The sequence below is a fragment of the Aristolochia californica genome, unplaced genomic scaffold, assembly GCF_029961685.1.
Source record: "Aristolochia californica isolate CCGP_79_NKW_82.1479 unplaced genomic scaffold, dmAriCali1.0.hap1 SCAF_3, whole genome shotgun sequence".
In the NCBI taxonomy this organism is placed as follows: domain Eukaryota; kingdom Viridiplantae; phylum Streptophyta; class Magnoliopsida; order Piperales; family Aristolochiaceae; genus Aristolochia; species Aristolochia californica.
Window position 1 is genome coordinate 47,118,963 of NW_027181992.1, and position 24,699 is coordinate 47,143,661.

The window sequence follows — 24,699 nt, forward strand, 5'->3', positions numbered from 1 at the left end:
CAAAAAGTTATTAAGGATGACCAGCAATTAAGCTTTCAACCTACGGCAACACGTTTACCCGTTATACAAATCTATCAAAGGAGGAATTCTTGGTCCCAAGGAAAACAACTTGAGCAAGTACAACAAAAAAAATCGGCAACAAAATCCGTATGCATGCCCTAGAGGTAATACATTGCTATTGATGTGGCAAAAACATGTATTGGTCTAATACCTGCAGTCAACATCAAAATAGACGGAAGCCAACAAGATGATGATGACTAGCAAGGCCAATTTATATATAATTTGGTTAATGATGGTGAAAATACAGATGATGTATAATGGGCTTATGTTGATGAAAGAAGAAGCTTTGGAGTAGTAAAAAAACTGTTACATACAACCAAACAACTTCATCCATATTGACAACTCCAAAAGTTGTGTCAAACCAAATCCATAGTAAAAGGACTAGTGGTCGACAACAATTACAAAGAAAATATTATAGCAAAGATAGTGGTAAACAAGCTGGCTTGCATATGTTGTCACCGAATCCCCATACATAGAGCTTCATGAATACAAGATGGACACAAATAAAAGAATACCAAGCAAAGTATGTTTTTTTTTCTCATTAGAAATATCTACTTTGTTGAATTAGTATTGGATGTTGTTGATATGGATTAGTCATTTAATCTTGTGGTGGTCATGACAATATGATTATGATGTTACCCATAAGGAGAAGGAAAATATTATCGTTTCATAAGGATGAGAAGAAAAGTGTCTTTGCTCCTATGGGAACGAAAAACCCAGACAAAACTTTTAAGGGGGAGGGGCTTTTCCTTCTTCTTACATAGAAATTTATAGAGAAATGTATTCTTTGATTAATGAAAGAGATGAAAATCTACCTATACTGGTGAAAGCTCACTTAAAACTTTATTTGATGATCTGATTAAAACTTTCCTGAAGATTCATCAGATTAATTACCACAAACGAGAGACATTCAATATGTTATACATTTGGTGTAGGGTGTTAGTTACCAAACCCAAGGAACATGATATTCTTTGAAGACAAGTGGAATGGTTGTTAAAGAAAAAGTCACTTGAGCATGAGTCATGTGTTGTCCTTACCTTATTCCCAAAGAAATATGGTAGTTGGAGAATGTGTGTTGACAACATGGCTATTAACAAGGTTACTATCAAAAATAGGTTGCCCAATATATTCTAAGGGTAGATATTATGGTAGATATGCTTGATGATGCTAAGATATTTTCTAAGATTGATTTACGTAGTAGATACCACTACATCAAAATAAGACATGGTGATGCATGGAAGACTGCTTTTAAAACCAATGAAGATCTTTACGAATGGTTGTTATACTTTTTGGGCTTCCCAATGCCTCTAGCACTTTCTTGTGGCTTATGATAGAGAGCATGGCGGTTTACTTTGATAATATCCTCATTTATAGCCCAAGTGAATTTAAACATGTGAGTTATCTTCGATCTATTTTTTCAATTCTAAAAGAAAACAAGTAGTATTCCAACTTAAAGAAGTACATTTTTATGACTAGGTAATTGGTTTCCTTGGTGTATATGGTCGGTGAAGGGGATATCAAAATTGATGAAAAAAAGGTAAAAACTATTAGAGATTAACCTATACAAAGAAATACACATGAAAGTTTCTTTTCAAGGTCTTGCCACATTTTATAGAAGGTTTATTCACAATTTCAAGAGCATAATTAGCCCCATCACAAGCTTTTTGAAGAAGGATAAGTTTGAGTGGATAATAAAATATAAATTTAGCTCTACTCTTGTTCTTGCCTAAGCTTTGAACAACTTTTTGAGCTAAAATGTGATGCTTTTTATGTGGGTATTAAGGTTGTTTTATCTCATGAAGGTAGACCTATGACTTTTTATAGTAATAAACTTAGTTTTACTAAAAAAAAGTAGTATAGCCATGTCCTAAAATTATGTGTTGTGGTTCAAGCACTAAAATATTGAAAACATTATTTGATACAATAACAATTTATCCTATACATTGATCATCAAACATTAAAATTTATTAATAGTGCTACTAATCCTCAACACTTGCATGCCAGGTAGATTGTTTTCTTATAGGAATTTACTTTTGTCCTCAAGCATAAATCAAGTGAACTGAACAAAGTAGCTAATGCATTACGAAAAACAATATCTTTGCTAAAGACTTTGAGTACTTAAGTGTCAACATTTGAGTGTTTTAAAGCATTTTATGTAATAAATGATGATTTTAAGTCTACATAGGAGGAATGCTAATTAGGTCGCCACAATGTTTACTTGATCCATGTTGGGTTCCTTCTCTTTATAACTTGTCTTTGTATTCCAAGGAGCTCTTTACATGAAAACATCGTCAAAGAACTTCATAGCGGTAATTTGGGAAGGCACTTGAGGCGTGACAAGACCGTGAAAATGCTAGATAAACAATACTATTGATCACAATTGAAGGAGATGTTAGCAAAAAAATTTAAAGGTGCTATGTTTGCCAAACTACAAATCGACATCCACAAAACACAAGTTTGTATAGGCCATTGTTTGTTTTAGAAGGTCCTTGGTAAGATTTATCTATGGAGATTGTGTGAGGGCTTTTGAAACCCAAAGAAAAAAATAAATCAATGTTTGCTATGGTTGATTATTTCTCAAAGATGACCCATTGTATCCCTTATAGGAAGACAAATGCAACAAATATTTTCTTTAGGGAGGAAGTTCATCTACATGAAATTCCTAAGTCCAATCTATCATATCATATTTCTAATTTGAGTCACTTTTAACAAACTTTATGTTGAAGATTTGATTACAAAAAGAAAGGTGATATGCTAGTATTTTCAATAAGATAAAACCAAGGAAGTTGGGACCTCATAAAATCCTCCTCAAAATCAATAACAATGCATAGATTGTTGACATTCTTGACCCTAAGGGTACTTTCAAAACATTAAACACTCTTGAACTATTTGAGTATCACTCTCTAGAGCCTCCAAAGTTGAACTCGGGTTCGAGTTCTGTCCAACTAGAGAAGACTGATATAAAGAAGTAAGTCGAAGAGTACTTGAATACACTTCATGGATCCAAATTATATAAGAAGAAGAAGAAATGAGGCCCAAGATCTTATTGCTTAGAGTATTTATTTTTTTATTTATTTTTGTTATTTTATGTATTTAAGGGTTTAAAGCATTTTTATCCTTCATAAGTTATAAACAATAAGGTTATTTTGGTCTCTCTAAAATTATTTTTATCTTAAATATGGTCATAACATGGATCAATTGGTAAAGGAAATAAGACTTCAATAGTCATCTGGCTCTTACCTCTTTTCCTTGTGCCCTTTAGGGTTTCAACAAAGAAATCCTCTACTTTTTGACTATTTGTTGGGTCATAAATTTTATTTTATCTCTTTTTATACATAAATTTTATTAGGAGTAGGTATGGGTCATATTTCTTTAGGTTGGGCTTCCAAAAACTATACCCACCATGTTAACCTAAATTGAAACCTATCTCCATGAATCTATCACAAGTTTGAAAATCCAACCTTGTTTTTATCCTAATTTTCTACAAATCTTGCATTTGCAATGATAAATTTTAGGTTAAATTTATGGGATGAAGATGAAAAATAATAAATTATGCAATTACAACCTAAAATAATTTGTTATAGCAATTGAGTGCATCAATTAAATTGACTTCTAACAATCAAAACAAAATAAAAATATGTATTCTTTTTTTTGTTAAACTCATGTATTATTTTTAAATGCACTATGTAGGTAGATCCCACATGAGGAGAAAACAATATCTAGGACAGTTTTTTTTCCCTTCACCCCATCTCTTCCCCAAGGAGAAGGGAAAACCCATCTTCCCTAAAATCGGATTAGGTCGGGTTCCCTATTAACCCAACCATGCCCATCCCTAAACTGAATAACTTATTTCAAGCACTTTATCTCCTTTCTATTCTCTTGCACTACCTAGGTTTATGCATGATGCTCATGACCTAATATTATTTGCACTAATATTCAGAAGCAATAATCATAAATTGGAAAATATTGTCAAATTGGGGTTTTCCAAGCAAAATCCTAATGACATTTAAAGAAAGAAATTAACTAGAATGATATTGAATGAACTTTATACTCTCTTGCCCTTAGTTTATTCAAGTGCATCTCTCCGTGAGTCCCAACTTAGTAACATGTACAATAACTAATGTTTTAATTAAAACCATATTGTTTTACGAAACAATTGTACAATATATTCTCCTTCCAATATTTTGAATGTTGAACTGCTTAAGTTCGATTAAATTGCCATCTTTATTGCAAAATGTAAAGGAGAAAACAATTTTGAGCACCCCAACATGACTTTATATCGTCTCAATGTGACCTTAGAACTTAAGGGTTCTACTAGAGGTTTCAGGAATTTAATTATTCAAAATTTGTATTAATTATTCTTAATCCTAGTCTACATCTATATCTACCAATTGTATTATGTAACATTGCTTGTAGTCCGTTGGACAAGCCTATTTTTTTAGAAAGAACCAAACAGGTGGGGCTAGCAATGTCATTCATTATGAATCATTCAATTTGGATATATCTTATTATATTTCTCATTTGCTCCAAGCCATGTGACATGTTGTATTATGGAAGCTATGTGACATTGCTAAAGAGGGTGGACCGAGACCATCAACACATTGTGACATTATGGAAGGATACACGAATCATAAGTTCACAACAGATCTGTATTTTAAAAGTGTTATAAATTGAATTAAGAGAAGAAAAGGTTTCAATTAGTCAATTAGTGAATTGGGATTAATAAGATATAGATATTTTAAGTAGTTTATGAACTAAATGAAATTTAGAAATCATGCAAGCCCCTTTTCTATTCTTTTTTCAAACATTAAAATGGTTAAGAAACAAGAACCATTTGTTATTTATGTGAAGGAGAGAGGTGGAGACTTGATAAAATGGTTAGCCTCGGGAAGTTAAGATAGGAATGGCATTAGTACCCAAATGTTTTGAAGGAATTGATTTCACCAAAAGAAAGTCGATTACTTCTACAAAAACAATTGATTATCTTCCTCTTTCCTTCTTTCTTCGTTTTTAAACTTGGTAGCGATTTGCGAGAGAGTAAACCGTATTTATTGGAAATATTCCTCTACATAAATTGGCAATTAATAATTTAATAACTAATTTTTAAATAATTTATATAATCTATTATAATATATTTACTATAAGTAAATAATAATATATTAAAATTATTTAATTAATTCTTTTATAACATCCATAGTTATACCAATTTAAATTCATCTGAAAAATTAATTTTTGTAGTTTATAATTGACTTAAATTGTTATATATTTAATATTAGGTAGTACACATGTTTAAGTATTCCACGTTTTATATTTATTTTTATTAAATAAATTGCTATAAATAAAATATGATTGTGGATTTATTTTTAATATTTTTTATTATTTTAAGAAACTATCGAATTCAAATTAAAAAATGTATGTTAACAAAGAAATTATTTTATCTATAGAAATATCAATAATTGCATGAATATTTCCTAATTTTTCATCTAAATTCATTTAATTAATACAAAAAATCACATGCTTTAAAAGAAGTAAATAACCCTGAAATTCAAATCTTCATGATTTACTGTCAGAGTGCACTGACCCCTCATAATAAAAGCGATATTTCTATAAAACAGTATCTTCATGGAAAAGCACTCATTCTCCAGCCTGCCCGCAGGTGTGGACACCTTTAGGCTATTCAAATTAAAGAGACGGTGATAACTGAGACGTGATTTAACTCCCACGTAAATTCAACGCAACCAATTCCAAAACACCGGCCCCAAACAGTTTCTTGCTCGATCAGTTTGATTAATTGATTTCGTTGAGCACTCGTGAGTATGATGTGTAGTCAGCTGTACTTCTGAAGCTAGGGATGAAATCTGACAAACACCTTAGAACTGCTGCTAAGTGTAGCGGATTTTTGGAGGATAAGGCAGCTTCCAGAAACACGGATGGCCGGATTGTTTCGACCTGCATTCCATCAACATTGTATTAGATTTTTCACAGAAAAAGGGAGCCGTCACCACGAAATGCAGAAGACACAAGGATGATAAAAGATTCTTAGAACTATTGTCCAAAGAAAAGTAGAGAATCCCATCACTAAGAGTAGAGAAAAGGACTGATACACTCCAACTAAACAAATCCTTTTCGATTTCCTAGTGTAAAACTGGATTCTTTAGGTTTCAGCTCAATCTAGAAGTTTTACTGCATGGGTCTAAATTCAATTCAAGCCGATATTACATGTGTATATGACTGTAACACCTTTAATTTCAACAGATACTTTAAGAGCTTGAAAGGCATCTGGTGAGGTGACCCCTTCTCCCCTTTTATTGTTCAACCTTATGGCTGAATTACTCGGCTTTATCTGCACAGCCAAGGACAACGGTTAGCTCTAGCCAATCACTGATATTAGTGAGCTTGACATTGCAGTTTTTCAATTTGCGGAACGACACCTTATGCATCTGTCAAGCTAAGATGGAAGAGATCATTAACTTGAAGGCAACTTCTGTCCATTTCTAAGCAATTCTTGGACAAAAGATAGACTAGAAAAAATCTGCCATTGTTGGCATCAGCATTTTCTCGACGAAGATAAACTCGAACAAAACCTTCCTTTGTTAGTATCAACATTGATGGAAATTTTTGGGTCTGTCCATGGTAGTCAAAATTGAGCAACTCCCTCTCCATTGTCTTGGCCTTCCCCTCATAGCTGGCAGCTCCTTTAAGCTCAATGGATCGTCAATGTTTGAAAATTTTGAACATTGTCTTGGATCTTGGAAAGGGGAAATGTTATCAAAAGCTGAAAGACTTACCCTGGTTAAATCCACTCTTATGGGTATGGAACTCGCAAACTACGTCTTATCAGTTCTCAAATGCCCAGCCACAATAGCTAATACCGTCAAACCTTTTGAGAACTGTTGTTTCCTATGTTCCCTGGTGTGTATGAAATGAAAGGAATAATCACCACTATAATGGTGCTGCTGAACCCTTTGAAAAGATCAGAGACAAGATCATACATTATGGAAAGTTGGTCTGAAATTGCTGCCCTCTCTTCTCCAAAGCCCAGCTCTTTTGTTGAGTGGACGCTTCCCCAACAGAACAAACTTAAGCTTAAATTTGACAGCTGCACCCTTGGCAACCTGGGTCCTGCAGGTGTGGATGGGGTTCTTAGAGACTCACAAGGCAGGATGGCCACCACTTACTCTGGCCCCATGAGGGTTGCTAATTCCGTAGAAGCCAAGACCTTTACTGTTCTACACAGTATCAAGATTGCTAGGAAGACTGGTATAAGCTATCTGCTAGTGGAGGTGGACTCCAAGGCAGTGATCAGCTGGGGCCTTAGAGCAGAGGACCCTCCTCGGAGACTTTTGCATGTTTTGGAGGACATTGCAGATTTCGATCAAGACATCTCCGTCACATGGAATCATATCCCCAATCATATCCCCAACCGGCTAATTCAATTGCCATCTCTCATGCAAAAGATGAAGTTCAAAAATCCTAAATGTCAATTGTAAATTTATGAGTCTGTTTGTACTTATTCTTGTTCCTCCTTTGATGCTCTCACTTGGTTGTGATAGAAGCACCTGCGCCCACTTCGCTTGATAAAACTTACTCATTTTCCACAAAAAAAAAAAAAAAAAACAACGGAACAAATTCTGAAGAAGGGCTCTCAACCAGTGTCAACAGAGTCCACAGGCCCAAAAGGGGCCAAATTAGCACAGGACAACCATCATTATCTAGAAAAGCACCTCCCCACCAGCAAATCCCCACTTACTTCTAATAAACAAGCACAGGGGCACCATCACTATCCCAAAAAGCACCAAGCCCACCAGCAACCCCCTATTACATCTTCAGCACCTATCAAAATTAGACTTTATACAAACATTGAGGGACAACTTTCACTCATGAACCACCACTAGGTGCGAAACCACCCTCTGTCCCAAATAACAGCTTGAGGGAGGAAATGATGCTCGGGGTTCAAGGATAGATTGCTGGCAGAGCTTTTACGGGAATCTATTTTGAGCCTTTTCCCCAATTTTTTATCCCCGACACATGGACCACAGGGACCCAAACTGATAAATTCAGCAAAAGCTTGATGGCAATCTCTCTCCTTCTCACAGAGAAACAATTGATGTCTATTAGGATATAGTCCCCCAAGATATCCCATTCAGCTAAGAAGATGCATCAACCCACACTCTCTCACATCAAACTTCTGAAGCAATCTGAGGCACTTTCGCTGTCGCTCTCTCAGAATTGAAAGATCAGCTCAAAACAGAAATCCATGCCATGTACACAGGCTTGTGATTTCCTAGTAAGAAACAATCTGTTGAAAAGGAAACATCAACAGTAGCCGCAAGGAGATACAAATTCCCCCCACAGACCCCTTGATGTGCGACAGGCATGCAACTAATCGATTCATATTTAAGAATTTCAACCTTGATTATCTTTATCAAAAAAAAATTCAACCTTGATTACCAGTCCTTCTGTGTAAATAACTCAGCACGTTCACATTATACCAAAGACTAATAAACAGTGGCAGCTACTGTCTCAGAAATATTACAGCCCTCTTAGGAACCCTTGTTTTGGTTTATTTTTTGTGGTAGGATTCGGAGGAGGGTCCAAATGGCATGTATCTACCGCAATAGAGATATGGCAAACTTTTGATGATGATTATGGTGTTAAATGTCTACGAGACCTGCCAATTTGGAAAATATAGCTGTTGGATTCATAGCTTTTACTAAGCACTTCTTTATTTTTTTGAGAACATTAAGCACATTTTTATTTTAACCATTCAAGGGAACTGGTTTTCCACAAAACTGAAATTTCATAGTAGAGAACTAGTGCCTTCGACTGAAGAGTAAGTCTGTTTTGCAGACAGCAGAACACACTCAAAGAAGATGGGTCTAATCAATATGGATTTATGGATCTACCAGGAGATACATGGAGAAACAAGAACAATGGAAAATTACCTTATTCTTTTGTGCATATCGAAGTGCTTCCAGATAATAACCATCTTGGACTAGTAGCAAGATATAGTCATGGTGCAATGCTAGTTGTCTCAGCATATCCAGTGCCAGTTTCCTTGTCTGCAAATTATCACGACCTGAATCTAAAAGTTGCAAAGCGACTTCTCTTGAGGGCTCCACAATCTGCATTTCAAAAGAACTCATAAATGTAAATTTCACTGAGCATAAACCAATCAAATAACGTTGAACAATTGATTTTTGTAGAAATCAAAAGACAGGTTGGAACCAAATATAACATCTTACCTGCAATGTGAGGTATAGAGTCGTATCTACTACACCAAATAATATCTATCATTGAGTAACATTATAATGGGAAATTTGTTTAAGTGAAAGTTTAAAGAAACTTCAGATGCATATGGAATATGATATTCAGTCACTGATCTGTAAAAGATGTCACTGTTCTTTCGTTTCTATTTATTTGGACTGTTTTAGAGCTAAGTAAGGACTCAGATACATGAACTCTCCTGCATACCTCTCTATCATTTTTTTAAGGATCGTAAGAAAGGAAAATGAAAGAAGGTTACCATCTATGTTCAAAGAAGAGTAAATGGATCATACAATACCAAGAAATACAAACTAAAAAGGAGAAGAAAGGGAACTGGATCAGCATAAAACAAGATGTTGCTACTCAGTCCCAATCTGTACTATCATTTGATAAATGCGTCCCTTCTTGAAGACTTTTTTTAATCATTTTTGTCCATGTGTTTACCACGTTTCATCTATATGCTTCTCGTTCATCAACCACATTGGATATGACCCTTCTCACAGTGTCTTGAAGAAGCCTCCATCTACCATGCCCAAGCCATCTTAAATGAGTATCTCTACTCAGTGTTCTTCAAAATGCCTCCATCCAGCTTGCATGGACCTTTTCAAAAAGTGTCCGTTTGTCATAAAATTGTTCATAGCTTTGCCACCATCTCTCACCACAATTCCATTTCTAGCATCCCCATCAGCTGTGGATGATCCACCACAGCTGTATGAAGCATGCGGGTTCAAACAGCTAACTTATAGAATAATGTCTTACTTACGGCATGTGCCTACCAAATAGCACTTCTGTTTGATTTTCATAAATAGCATCACTTTTTTCATAGCACAAAGTCATGTTTTTATCTACTTCCACCTAATGGCCTGGTAAATTAAAAAAAACGACCATATAATCTAATTGCATGTTAATTAGACATATATTAATTTATTTTAAAGATTTATTTTCTGTAAGATCCCTCTTCCTCATATATCCATTTTGGAACATGGACAAAACACGTACATTATGGTGATTAAAATTTTACATTTTTTATCCCAAGAAGAAAAAGTACTTGGCTTTTTTTTTTAAATAAAAAACTTGGATGTTGCACCCAATGAGGAACCCAAAATTTGAGTTGATATGGTTTTAAGGTTATAAAGCAGTAAAGCCTTCCACCAAATATTTTTTTCGAATGAAAATGACAGATAATTGCTTCTGGCATCAGGTGTGAATCCTCCTTTTTGTTTCTTTCTCAACCTTTCTCCTTCATCTTTTATTCCTTCATCTCTAATTTCCTCGTTTTCTCTATTTTGCAAAACATCACTCCAAAAAGAAGATATTTTTTCCAATTTACTGTAGCAAGAAACTGTAGTTTCAACCCTTAAATTTTGGATTTCTGTTCTCTTAAAAATCTTATTACGCTACATTAAGCATTCTTTTCTCATAAAAAATATTTTTTCTAGTTCTTTTTTCTTCTTCAAACATTAATCCGTTTTGTTTGGTGATTAGAATCAAATACGAACAAGCCTAGGCTTTCTTGATTCTTGACCCATTATGTAAACCCAAATTTCTAAACCTTTAGTCAACCAAAGAATCCAAAACAAATTATATACTAGAAAGGAATTGAAAAGATATATACACATGATTATAAATTTATAATGTGAATAATGCTTCTCATAGCCTAAATAGTTGGCATTTTGTATCCTCTGTCTTTAATCTAATTTATTCTCAAAGCCGGCCCTTGAATTTGATTTAGGGCAATAGATCAAGAGATGAGGGATTAAGAAAATCCCATGACTGAGTTTACTTCTTAAACTTTTGCTTGACTTGGTTCGGTCATGTTATGAAATTCTGATTACCAGTCAAGTTTCTAACAAACAGCAACATGCATAGAGTGGTTCAAAACATGTATCCAATATAACAAGTGATATCTGGATCCATGGAGATGACCTTGTTTGTGACAAACAGCCCAAGTTCTGCATAGCGTTCACTACGAGAAAGTAGTTGCACAAGCATCACATGAAGATTTTGATGCACTCTTAATCTTTCTAAAGTCACACTGCAATGAAAGAAAAATGTTAAGACATTCAGACTAATGTTAGTTCCTAAATAAAAAATAATAAAATACAATTTTTCCTAACAGCAATTTTAGAAATTAAATAATTCAATTCCCTTATGATGCTCTTGAATAAGAAAATGATGTGTCAGTTACTTGGATATTCAGTCCACAGATAGGAGCTAAAAGCTCACCCATGGCCGATATGTCACATAAAAGATCCTCAAACAGGAATAAGTATGCTGATAGCAGAAGAACAGCACTCAAACTCATGCTCATAGTGGATCCCTGCTTGGTTATGAACAATCCAGGGACCCCAAGCAACATCAGAAAGATATCTTCATGAGAAGGAAGGGCTTACAAGAAAAGGTTTTTTTCTATGCTGAACCTTCACACTCTAAACTTTACTGCCAGAGAGAACCTCAACACTTCACAGATAAAGAATGTGGAATATTCTGTTGTAGGGACTGGATGTGCCTTCTCATGCAATGCATGCAAGTGGCATGCCTATACTCAGAAACTACATTGTCATTGTTCTTGCATTGCTCTTGGCCAATGTTTTAACCGTAGTGTTTGACATTGCTTCTAAAAAACTTAGCACATGATGTTTAGTAACTTCAAGGAGATAACATACCTCCTAAAGTACTCTACAATAATTGCGACCAAGTAAGATGGGTCTGCAGCCATTTCTTCCTCAACAATAGCAAATACAGAGAAGAGCATTTCATCTGGTGAAATCGTCGCAGAGACAAACTCAGAAAGATTGTTATTCCCCACTATTTCAGACTGTAAGGCCGAGATCTCAACGTCTGCAACACTCGATATACCAGCTCCCATTTGATTTACTATCCCATCTCGAGCACCCATATTATAAAGTTCACCTGAATTATCATTTTGGATATCTGCATTTATAGTCTCATCAGAGTCAGAAACTGAAGATTCTTTATGAGGATTTGGACCCTCATTGTCCAGGCCACTTGTTGATTCCTGTAGAATAGATTTTCCACGTGTCTCAACTCGATTTGTTGGCTCAGCTACAACAACTTTAGAGGAATCTGAGACGGTGGTGCTTATTCCTCCCTGATGAGAAGTTCCTGACTTAATATACTGAGCATAAGAAGCAACAAGCACTTCCATCCCCATTGAAATCACAGTTACAGGCCTTCTTTCTAGGATCATAGTACGCATTATTGCCAAGCATAATTGCTTAACCTGAATCCAGATTAAGTTACACATCATGAAAGAGTTACAATTTGAAAATCTCCTCATTCAACATATAAATTAGCTGAAGTGAAATTTTACCTTACTGGGTTCAAACCTACGACGCTGCAAAAACTCTAAAATGAAAGGTGCTTCTGAGTTACTGGCTGCAATAGCCTGCAAAACAGATAAATTTCTTTCAATGATCTTTTATTTTTCTCTTTTTCATATTTACTAAAAAAATCTGGGTCATGAATCCAAGGTACGAACTTTGACCTGAGAATAGACAAGATGCATAAAGAAATATCAGGGGTAACCTAGACTAACAATTTTGAGGGTACAGTAGAAATAGAATCTCCAGTGTCATCCTAATCGAAGTTTGAAAGCCTACCAGATAGACAACTGATAAAATTAGACAATATTGTATCCATCTCAGGATAAGTTCCAACTGCAGAGAGCCATCCACACTGAGACATTCAGTATGGAGGGTCCCATCTAATAGACACATCTATATGTCTGGATGACAATTCACCATGTTATTCTTGTTTCTATGAAAGTCCAACAAACTAAACAGAAAGAGTCATTATATTATTTCACCTCCAAGTCCAGATGTATCCTCCACAGCACACCATGGATGGTATCAAATATAAGATCAGGAACCAGAAAAGTCCAACCATCTCCATACATAATTTCTTCTTGACAGCTGGTTTCAGTCTTCTCGACATTAATAAGTTGTGAAGTGGTATTCCTCTTGAGACCACCCCTTATTAAGAGAGGAAGTGGTGCAGATATGGGTGCTTGAGAAGATGAAAATACGTCATACAAAATAACAACTTTTGCATCCACTTGGTGAACAAGTAGCACATTATCCACTACACTGACAGCAATCTTGGTTGAATATATCGGCAAAGAACCCTGAAATAGAAGTTGTCTTAGTTTAACACCAAAACACAATTAATTCTAGGGCCAATGGAAGAATTTCTCTGTTAATGAACTATAACATTTGCTTCTAAAATGAAAAAATTGGTCCAAATAGATTTGATTGTATCTTACCCAGAAGTGCTTTACATTACAAAGTAAGTTGAAACAAAATTATATGGCAGTTTTCTTAGATCAAATGAATACAATAAATTTTGGCACATAACTGTCATTTAGAGTTCATGCATTATGTTGGGCAGAACTATGTTTCATCACTGGACTTTTAACGAATACAAAGGAAATAAAATAACAATCTCTAGTCTCGCCAATTCTTACAAAAGAAAATGTAATAGCATTTGCAGAGTTTCATCTTTTTATTGCAAAAGAATTTTTTTTTTTAGAAAGCGCTATTACAAAGGAAGTTGAAAGAAAATCATATGGCAGTTTTCCGAATCAGGACTACAGATTTTGGCACATTAATGTTATTCCTAACTCGTGCATTATGTTGGGTGACCTATGTTTCACCATTTGACTTCTCAAGAATACTGTGGAACTAAAATAATAATTTCTATTCTTCCTAAATCTCATAAAAGACAATGGTATATAACATTTGTACAGTTTCATGATCCTTTTTTCTAGTCATACATAATAAAAAAAGTTGAACCAATGGGATAGAAGTTATAGAACAAGTTCATTTTCACCACCATAGTATACCTGTTGCACAACAGCATCCCTATAAAATCTGTACAAGTGTGCCATCATGCCAAGGCTATCAACTTGTAAGCAGTATATTCGGCCATAACTGCAACATTGGCAGAAGTTACTAATATTCAAAAAGCCAAATAAATAACAAAAAGTCTAAACTTAGAGTTGTGATGATGATCTCAATTGACAGTAAACAAACTTCAATGAAATCACATACATTGTAACAATATGTATATCCTCCGCTGCTAAAATGGGCTTCTGGTTTGCCTCAGCTTTAATCATTGCCATCTCAAACCTTGGCAAGCGAATGATTCCTCCAGATGAAAACTGGAAAAAGAAAAGAGCTACATTCATTTCCTAGTTCAAACAATAAGAAAAACAACATGATGCTTCAAAGATAAGGCCAACTGCTCGGAACTATGGCAATGATACAAAATTAGTTCAAAAACTTTTGAAATTGAAGTTGAGAATTACACCTGAAAACCTGAGAAAGTGTTACACTGCATTCCAGAAGCCAGAAGCAGAAGCCGACTTTCATGAGTATACATATACCAACTCACATTGAGCCGCTTTGTCTCCACCAAACGAAGTGTCTTCAGAGCAGTTTCACAGGACAACAGTTCCAGGCCACTATAATAGAGCTTCAAATGAATTAAGCAACAACTTGGCAATTAAAACATCCTAAGCTTTAATATAACCAAATATTAAAAGTTTCCCACCACATGAAACCACAAACAAGAGAAATAATCACAATCAGGAAGATACTGACAAAAGGATATATAACATTGGGAACTATAACGGATGCATACCTAGTTTTTATTACCACTACATCGCAGGTTGGGCAATCTGTCCAGAAAAATCCCAGAATGCTCTCTGATTCCATTTTACACCTTCTGGTAAAAATCTCCCCAGTTTCTCTGTTTTTAAATTCAATCTCCTTATTTGATCTTTGGATCCCTATAACCTTGCCATCCAAGGAGTATCTAATGCACATAATAGGTCCTTCATTTATTGAATCACAACCAGGAGCATTGTTGAGAGGTGCAAATGGACTGGTATCCCAAGAAAAAACCTAGATAAGTGAAAACAAACAATAAATAAATAAAATAAAATAATAAATAAATATTTGGAAACAAAAATGAATAAAAACAATATGATTAAACAATCAAAACTTCTGGTCTGAAAAAAATTATTTTATTTTAGATAAAATTTTGGAACTGGTCCTAGCTAGTTTTTATATCTGCTCCCTCCTTAGCGGTATCATTTGAATTGTCCAAGCAGGTTGCCCTGATCACACATCTTCCAGGTCAAACTCTGCCACTAGTTTCCAAGTGCCAAGTATCATGGAAGGGACTGCATAGATCACATATACTTAAAAATAACAAAACATTGACATCTAATAACTTATCATATATTACCTGATCAGATGTTGCCAAAAGTAGTAGCTTATTTCCATCATCATAGTAGACCCCTTTCGACCCAGCGATGTTGCATTTGAGGGGTGGGTATTGGATATAAACATGAGAAAGAGCACCAGCCCCACCTAGACCAACTCTAGGTTGATCACTTAAAGGTTTTCCAAACATTTTCTGCTTCTCTCAACCGTTAGCATAGAACAGCAGGTCTTTGAAAGATATCTTAATTGTCTATCTCAAGCTTTGCCTCTGAGCTTTAAGAGCAGAAAATAAGCATTAAGTCAGAACACCAAAAGATAAAGAACTAAAGATCTAAAAATTATGCAATATATGTCACACTGATCAAACATGTTACCACATTTTGCATGCATGCTTTCAGTGTAAGAAACTCCTTGGAACACATATCTCGTTCAATTTCTGGAACCTTCTGGGCAATGCAAACCCCATATTCTTGCGCCTGAAAAATCCCCAAAAAACTTAATATTTGATCATGCAGTAGTTCTAAGTAACTGATTTTCTTTTTTGTATTAAAATATTCATTTGTAAACTTTCATTCCAGTATAAGCCACCAAATCCTACACTAGATGCCAGCTAATCTCTGATACAGTTTTCAACAGAAATCAAACATGATCATATCCTCAAATCTCCAACCACATGAAAAATGCATGCATGGAGTACAAGCTTATTTTACTCATAACTACTCATCCAGCAGAAACCAATTGTCAGAGAAAGGCGACGCCGCCAACTGAATTTGTATGTATTACTTTGAAAGACAATACATCAATAGTATGAGTCAATCCAAGACAGATGTTCCTCTATGGAGATGATTGTCAAATATTAATTTTTTGACATTTAGTGTCTCAGAGAACTTGAAAATTTGCCTGCAAATATTCTATCTACATCAATTCTTCTCCCACTGTTTTATTGTGGAATAGTTGAAGATTCACATATTTTTAAGTTACAAAATGTTGCAAGATATTAGTTTCAGTTAATTAGGCTTTATTTATTTTCTAGGAAAGTTATTTCTAGTAGAAAATAGATTCCTAGGCTTTAATGGGTTCCTGGGACATAGATATAATTTTGAAATATTTCAACTACAAAATAGGGGAGAAGGGTTTGTAAACCTTAATATCTCCCATTATCTTTTCTCCTTCAAATTCTAACACAAAGTATATAGAGATACCACTTGAATGCCGAGCAGTCAATCATGACTGCATAATGTAATTCACTACAGACTGTTTTAGTAGTCATAACAACTTAGTGACAGATAAAGACTACTCTGGAGTCAATTTTGTTGAACAGCTAAATAGTGAGTTCTACATGGACCCGAATCAACTTTTAGAAAATATTGATCAGATAAGGTCAAATTTAACAAATTCAAAGAAATATAAAGTTGTACGAGCAATGTTGGGGTAGTTACACAAACCTCCATCCTAATCCATTTGCTAGCTTCATCATATCCTTGACTTCCTATACTTCTCGACCCATGTCATTTTCTTAGATTTTTTTTTTTTTTGAGTGAATACACCCATTTCTAACATTTTTAGATTTTTTTACTAGTCACCCTCAACATTCTCATCATTTCTGCTTTTAGCTTTTGCTAATGCTATCTGTTTGCTGCCCCACATTTTGCTCAATAAACACAGCACTTAGCTTCACCTCACCCTTCCTCCATGCACCTAGGATGCCAATCTACACTGTAGTTATTTGTTGCACCCCCTCAGTCTCCTATTCCTTTTAAATGACAGAACCTAAGTAAAAGAAGGAGACTCATTGGGGCAAAATATTTTTCTCCAATATCCACCAAACTACCAGTCCTTGGGATTGTGCACTTGCAGTACGTGTATCCGTCATAAGTTGCCTAGGAGAGGAAAAACTGCATCCAGTATTGATCTTTCTAGCATGAAACAAACTGTGTTTCTAATATCATGATGATTGCCAAGCCTACTACTCTTCTTGCAACTTTTTTTGTTTTCTCAAAGCCTATTTTCCTGAAAACTATTGAGATTTTCTATGTCCCTTTTTCTTCTTTTCATGTTTTCAAGTTTTGACAAAAGATGGTCATACATCTGTCTATATGAATATATGTAAAATGCTAATTACATCAGTACCTTGATAACTAAAGGTGACCCTTCCAAGTTTCACCCACAATTCTTAACTACGTCTGCTTATATGAATGTATGCACACCACGTATTACATAAGTACCTTGACAACTCCAGGTCATCCTTTCAAATTTCACCCATAGTTCTTAACTACAACTGCTTATATGAATGTATGCACAACAATTATTACATCAGTACCTTGATAACTCAAGGTATTCCTTACAAGTTTCACCCACAATTCTTAACTACAACAGCTTAAAGGAATGTATGCACAACACTTGTTACATCAGGACCTTGTTAACTCAAGGTCATCCTTTCAAGTTTCACCCACAACTCTTAACTACAGCAGCTGAAAGGAATGTATGCACAAAACATCAGTACCTTGATAGGTCAAGCCATTCTTTCAAGTTTCACCCACGATTCTTAACTACAACAGCAAATGTTTAAGCATCTAACATAATTATAAAGTTTGAGAATTGAAAGTGTATTACTATAAAGTTAGCAAGTAAAGCACTGTACAGGAACCCTGACACTTCACTGCCTTACCTGGGATGAGCACTTCATCAGGATGCGCTTGAGCACTGCAGGGGTTTTTCTTTCTTTCATTTGCCGTTTACTGAAACAGAGAAAGACTTATAAAATGAGCAGCCATTTTCAGTTTACTGACATGGAAGAGAAGCATTAAGTAATCGCAAAGTTACACTGTCGAAATAACGATCCACAATCTTAGTCGAACTGAAACCATGCGCGACAACATTGCTATACCCTATCTAAGTCCATGGCCGGAATATATTTAATTACTCATCAAATGACACACCGCAGAACTATATAGAAACAACGCATAGATATATGAATAAGAATACTAGGGCGAATTCACGATAATCAAATCTATTAATTCGCAAAAAAATCAGACTTTAAACAACCGCTCCCTCAGGGAAACAGATTGAAGCTTCCATCTGATTTGTTCACAGATAGCAGAAGAAAAAAAATTCTAAAGTAAGAGCATGGGACCGGAAAACTGAAACTAACCTCTGCCTTTTATCGCCGTCTCATTGCACGTAAGAGAGATATCGTATTACAAATCGCAGGACCATTACAAGGAAACTTTGCAGTGATTACGAATCAGCTATGTAGAGCTTTAGTTCAGAACTTGGAACAACCAAGCACCAAGCCACCAAACAGTCTTGCTACGAAGACCGCCTCCCGTACCGGCCTGAGAAAATGGCGTGTAAACTGTATTGTTACGACACTCGCTTGTTCCTCACCTAACAAGGGCCCACTTATTTTCATTCTAATCGACGGATGAGATCATTTTACATCGCAGGATGTCGTGGGGGAACTTTTCTTTTCGTTATTGGGCCACGTGGCTGTAAAACGTATGCATCCTACAGCAAGATCCGAATCCGATTTGAAGTGCCGGACCAGACTCTGACCCAGCTCGAGGAAGATATTTTTTTCTTGTCGACCGGGTTCACCTCCGCTGCTCCTCTTCTCCACTGCTTCCTTCCGCCACATTAGCGTCGCCCGCGATGAGAAATCCGAAGCTCTTTGGGCCTGGCTCGGTTGCCCTTGTCAGGAAGTACACGGCCGCCGCTTGTTTTTCTTTTCTTATACGCTTTCGAACGCCTCGACGGAAACCTTGGAGTCTCTGGATCTGCTGCATCCTTGGAAATCAAGGGACCGCTACTTCCACCTGTAGTAACTTCGGAGGATATATCTGATACTGAGGATAGTTGGTCATTCGTGCCCCTGGAAGCTACTTCCACCAGTAGTATCTTCGGCGAATTGAACATGCCAAACGAAGCAGTGGAAATATTTTTTCTTCCTAAGATTGATGCTTGCAATGTCTTGTTGAGCCTTCTTCTGCAAAGGAATATGAAGGAGGCCGCATGAGTTGTATATGCTGAAATATTCCGGCTGAAAATTTGATCCATAGTTGTTTGACTTTCAATGTTTTGATTAACTTGTGGTGCAAAGAGGGGAAATTGAAGAACGCCTAGGCGTTTATATCTTACATGTAAGGTGTTAGATTTAAGCCCACTGTTGTGACTTTTAATACAATCATTCATACTTATTGTTTGAAAGGAAGGTTTCAGAAAGCCTTTGAGATGTTTGATCTGAAGAAAGAAAAGTGAATAAACCCGGATTCTTACACCTGTAAGTAATGAAAGGTTGGTTCCCAGTGCAGTTGTATTCAACAATTTAATTGATGGATATTGTAATAAAGGAGATTTAAGGAGCGGCTTTCACTATAGAGATGAAATGATAGCAAAAGGATTAAATCCAACTATTTATACCTTCCAGGTGTTGATTAACACATCTTTCATGGAAGGCAAGAAAATTGAGGTGGAGGATTTGATGAAGGAAACGGACTGAAGAGGGTTGAGCACTGATGGGGTTACATATAACATTTTAATTATTGGTTACTGCAAAGAGAGCAATGCTAAGAAGGCATTTGCACCTACTAAAGCGACTTACACTTTCCTAAATTTTTGTCCTTTGCAAACTAAATAGAGTAAAGGAAGCAGATAGCTTGCTTGAAAAAGCTGAGGTGACAGGCTTATCCCCTCCCAATGTTTTGATGTTTAATTCATTGATTGTGAGCATTGTAGCACTGGTCATATGAAGCGGGCATTTATGCTCCTAAAAGAGATGGGGAACAAGAAGATAAAGCCTGATGAGATAACTTATAATACCCTCATGTGAGTGTCAGAACTAAGTGGTTCCGTCCACCACTGATGAGTTAGGTACTTAGTTTTCCGCACTTAACAGACCGGTCTGTTGGGTTGTATTGGCTAGGCGTTTGACATTGAGGGCATTATGTTGCTGGAAAAGCTAAGGAGGCTTGGGAGCTTCTTGATGAGATGAAAAACAGGGGAATCGAACCCGATTTTGTTACTTATAATACTCTTATTAGTGGCTATAGTAAAAAAGGTGACATGAATGATGCATTTAAGGTGCAGGATGAGATGGTGAGTAGAGGTATAATCTCACCATTCTTACTTACAATGCACTTATTAAATGTTTGTTAAAAAATAAGGAGCTTTTGGAAGGAATGGTTCATAAAGGTATAACTCCTGATGATAGTACTTTTAAATCTCTGATTGAGGGGCTCGGGGAAGATGTAAGGAAGAGTAATGTTTAATGTTCCTTTTGGAAATATTGTGTGTTTTTTAGCTTAGGGGGTTGGGAAAGTGCAACTCTCTTGCTGAGCTATGACTGAGGAGGTTGGAGGAAATTCACAGGGCATGCTTGCTGTTCCCAATCATAATCATGAGCACCTTGTTCAGACTACTGGAAGATTTGTATTAAAACTGGCCAATATTTATTTTCCCTTTGAGACAGGGAAACAACATTTTTAAGTAGAGAGGGAGCTGAATTCTATATATGTATGTGGTGGCTGAATCAGTTACTAAGCATTGTGTTCTGTCAGGAAAAACAATAAAAAAATATCACCAAGCTTGCAAAGTAGTGTCATGGTATGGCAACAGGAACATAGACTAAGTTTGACTGCCTAAGTTCTTGTGCTTCTCAATTTCTGGAATCTATAGTGGTTGTTTGAATTTGTCTCAAAAATGTTATCTGCGATCTCCACTACGTTGAAGCTATGAGATACTGAAAGTTAAGACTCGTGCAGTCCTTCAGCATGTGGAAAAGTACTTGAGTTTGTGGCCATCTGTGCTGAACCAGAGTTAGATACATTGAAAAGCAAACAGGAAGAGTAACCAATCTGTGCATAACCAGAGTTAAATGCACTGAAAATTAAACAGGAAGAGTTGCCATCTGTGGAGAACCGGAGTTAGGTTCATTGAAATGTAAACAAGAGGAACATTCCTGCAAGACTCAACTATAGCCTTTGCTGTTATGTTTGCTGAAATCAACATTTTAACTTGTGTAAAACTGTATTGTTCAGCTATCTGACTTCCAAATCTTTGTTTGATAGACTCTATGGGAAAAGAGGAATGAGTTTATGCAAGTGGTTGAACAAAATTTTTGTATTGTTTTTTTTTCTTTTTTAAATGGTATTTTGTGTATATTTATGAATGTTAAATGTAATGTGTAAACTGCATTTGTCTAAAATTAATCTGATACTAAACACTTTTCTTGTTCAATAGAAGGGGATTGTAGACTGGAGATATTGAAGTATTAAATGCTGAGGTATTGTTAGGTTTATTTGTTTTCCCATAGTGTGATTCTTGTGGGAAGAGAGATGGCTCCTTTTAGCCATAGTTGTAAACCGACCAAACCTCCGTGATTTCCTACTCAGCTAATTTCTTGTTGTGGATGATGCTCAAGTATTTCACCAAGCTTTGCATAAACAATTTGTAGCTATTGTGATTCTTACCCACTCTGGTTTGGCAGCCATATGTGTAGCAAAGAAACCCAAGCAAGAGATCCTTGGTTAAGAAAAAATGTATATGGGAACTGATGCACATTTGCACCTATAATATTGTCTTTTCGGTTTACTGAAAGGTCAAAAGTTGTATTTGATTGAGCAGAAACACTGTCATCTTCAATTTGGCCAATAGACTGGATGACATCACCCTGCAATAGGGCCTCCACCCGCCTAAAGGCAAGGTAGGAATTTGTCTTTCTTTGTTGTTAATATTTTTAGGTTGTGTGAGGGTTGGTACCTTGTGATATTCTCATAGCTCAATCAGTGTTTTCACTTGGCTAAGGTACACTTTGGCCCGTCTGTGCGCATTAAGAAAAGGGAAAAGAGACACAGAGAAAGCAAATCTTCTGGGAAGGTTATGCATTCCCCCTACAAGCTTTATGAATTTCAGTGATCCTATTGACTGTCAATTATATCTGTTATGTTATTACACTGTTTCACTTGGTGTGTTTTGGTTAGGAATCAAAGTGGAACATACTATACTTTTTTTCCGTTGGCTACATCTTCCTGGTAACTGTTGCTAGTGGAAGTCACTTTATTGCTTATCCTTGTTAGTGGAAACATTTCATTTTCCTTTGGCCAACAATGTTTGAAGAGCGTGGTCAGCTTTCACTGTCTTTTCTCTGTTTGGTGATTCATTGAATAATATTTAGTTCTTCTGGACATTCATGAGCTCGATCAACAGTTCACCTTCTGGAGCTATTTAAGCTCAGGCAGGCTTTGCAACATAGAAATCTGAGAAAATGGGGACATTTATGGGACATATAGCCCCTGGTCTGGCTTTTATCTTTCTGGGTCTCTGGCACGTCTTCAATACAATCAAAGATTACAAGCTCGAAGGTACATCCAATTTTAAAGCAAGGGTATGGCATCAATTCAGGTCTCCTCTTTGCAACATCAAATACTTGGAGCTACTACTGATCTTCTCCTTCTCCATCTTTGCCATAGCCATTGAAATTATAGATTACCCTCTGTTTGATCTTTCCTTCAAACTCAACAACTTCGAGCACGCTACAATATTCCTCCACTTAACCATCTATTCAGGGTTCACTCTGGCTTCCGAGCTGATCGGCATGCCGGACATGTTCTCCGGGCTGGCTGGAATGCTTGCAACTTCAGTCTTCGCCCAGGAGCTGTTTTTGCTGCATTTTCACTCAGCAGATCATGTTGGTCCTGAAGGCCACTACCATTGGCTTCTCCAGCTCATAGTCTCTGTCTCCCTTTTGTCATCACTAGTTGTCACAAGCATTCCAGATAATTTTCCCCTGGCTCTTGTTCGATCAATTTCGGTGTTGTTGCAAGGCTGCTGGTTCTTTAACATGGCTCTCATGCTATGGGTGCCTAGGTTGGTTGTGCTGGGTTGCTTTGCAAGGCCAGGTAACGGTGATGATATGCATGGAGCCGTTGTTTGTGATACAGAGGAGGCAAGCTTGAAGATGACGGCGCTTGCCAACTTGCAGTTTAGTTGGATACTGGCTGCAATTCTGATTTTTACAGCCTTTCTTTGCCTGACTCCGGTTGCAAACCGAGTGCACAGAAGTGGGATTGTGGAGTACGAGAAACTGCAGAGCAGAATTGTGGAAGTGAATCAGATCACTGATAGCCTAAAGCAACCAAATCTTACGGTGGTGTAGCAAGTATGTCTGGCTAGTTCATGTCAAAGCTTGAGGTGCTTGATATGGAGCTCAACCCAATCCTTAATAAATCTGAGCTAATCGTCTGCTGTTGGCATTGATAAAAGTTCCTTCCCTGAAAGAAATTGTTCAATTATATTAGCAGAGAATATAATTAAGCATGATAAATAAATTTATTTCATCTTCCATCAATTCCAAAACTTGGATGTTTGAATATTCTGATAACAATTAAACTTGTTTTCTCAAATTAACAATCTTCATTTAACATTTTAACCAGGGTTTTCACAACTTGCTGAGTTGACCTGTGATCCAAGAGAAGGTAAGCCAAGTAAAAGGGTCAAGCTTGCCTGACTCACCCCAAGTTCATCTTCATGACCCAGAAAAAAATTCCAGCTCACCTTCACATTTAACTAAGGCCAAGTTGGCTTGTAAGTCCAAATATAGTGACTCGTCGAGACTCGGCCAGGTCAACTGTAGCGATTCCTCTCGCTCCTTCCACTCGCGTGTCAAGTGGAGACAACTCGTAACACTTTCGGTAAAACCAGAAACGCCGTTTTCGTCCTCAAGCCTTGTCCTTTTCATGGACGTGCGGTCGTGCACTTGTCAACCTATCTACTAGGCCCCACTGCCCTTTCCTTCATCGTACGAGTATAAACACTCGCCTTCGCTCAAACTTCAATCGATCTTTGACCGACGGCCATCTCGTTCCACCTGATTGACCGCCATCCGACGGATCACGTTCACGGGTGACTTGATCTTCTCCGTCCGCATTCCGGATCGCAGCCCTCCATAAAAAGCACATGTTTCCGACCCTGAACCAATGGAAATTGGAATCTCCCCCTCGTATCCCTCTTATTTAATATTTCTAACTTTTGTGTTTGATTTACGTAACTCAACTAATCCCCACCCCGTTTAATATAACGGAACCCCGTGTAAACTCTTTTATCTAATAAAAAGCCGTTATCTGGC

General features: G+C 36.5%; 2 protein-coding genes and 1 pseudogene across 2 annotated transcripts; 2 read left to right on the forward strand and 1 right to left on the reverse strand.

Annotated features, from left to right (window-relative positions):
* Positions 1 to 5,475: 5,475 nt before the first annotated feature.
* Positions 5,476 to 18,900, reverse strand: LOC137960235 (uncharacterized). Its single transcript, XM_068807793.1, has 14 exons — positions 18,730 to 18,900; positions 18,247 to 18,316; positions 15,953 to 16,054; positions 15,601 to 15,851; positions 14,992 to 15,254; positions 14,659 to 14,812; positions 14,400 to 14,509; positions 14,192 to 14,279; positions 13,157 to 13,474; positions 12,662 to 12,736; positions 11,994 to 12,571; positions 11,254 to 11,362; positions 9,006 to 9,185; positions 5,476 to 6,009 (listed from the first exon to the last, which is right to left on the reverse strand). The coding sequence occupies exons 4-14, from the start codon at positions 15,766 to 15,768 to the stop codon at positions 5,848 to 5,850; spliced, it is 2,205 nt and encodes a 734-aa protein (XP_068663894.1). The 5' UTR covers positions 15,769 to 15,851; positions 15,953 to 16,054; positions 18,247 to 18,316; positions 18,730 to 18,900; the 3' UTR covers positions 5,476 to 5,847.
* Positions 18,901 to 19,239: 339 nt separating this feature from the next.
* LOC137959649 (pentatricopeptide repeat-containing protein At2g15630, mitochondrial-like) lies at positions 19,240 to 20,845 on the forward strand (annotated as a pseudogene).
* A 1,994-nt stretch (positions 20,846 to 22,839) lies between these two features.
* On the forward strand, positions 22,840 to 23,730 carry LOC137959650 (uncharacterized). The gene has a single exon (XM_068807004.1). It carries the CDS (start codon positions 22,840 to 22,842, stop codon positions 23,728 to 23,730), a length of 891 nt encoding a protein of 296 aa, XP_068663105.1.
* The last annotated feature ends 969 nt before the right edge of the window (positions 23,731 to 24,699 follow it).

What these genes read in the sequence shown, in the direction of transcription:
- LOC137960235 (XM_068807793.1), bottom strand. Translation starts at nt 15,768, where the DNA reads ATGTTTGGAAAACCTTTAAGTGATCAACCTAGAGTTGGTCTAGGTGGG. An exon ending in GATATACATATTGTTACAAT is followed by an intron (nt 14,280 to 14,399) that starts GTATGTGATTTC and finishes CCAATGTTGCAG; the next exon opens with TTATGGCCGAATATACTGCT. An exon ending in GATATGCACAAAAGAATAAG is followed by an intron (nt 6,010 to 9,005) that starts GTAATTTTCCAT and finishes GATGGAATGCAG; the next exon opens with GTCGAAACAATCCGGCCATC.
- LOC137959650 (XM_068807004.1), top strand. Translation starts at nt 22,840, where the DNA reads ATGGGGACATTTATGGGACATATAGCCCCTGGTCTGGCTTTTATCTTT.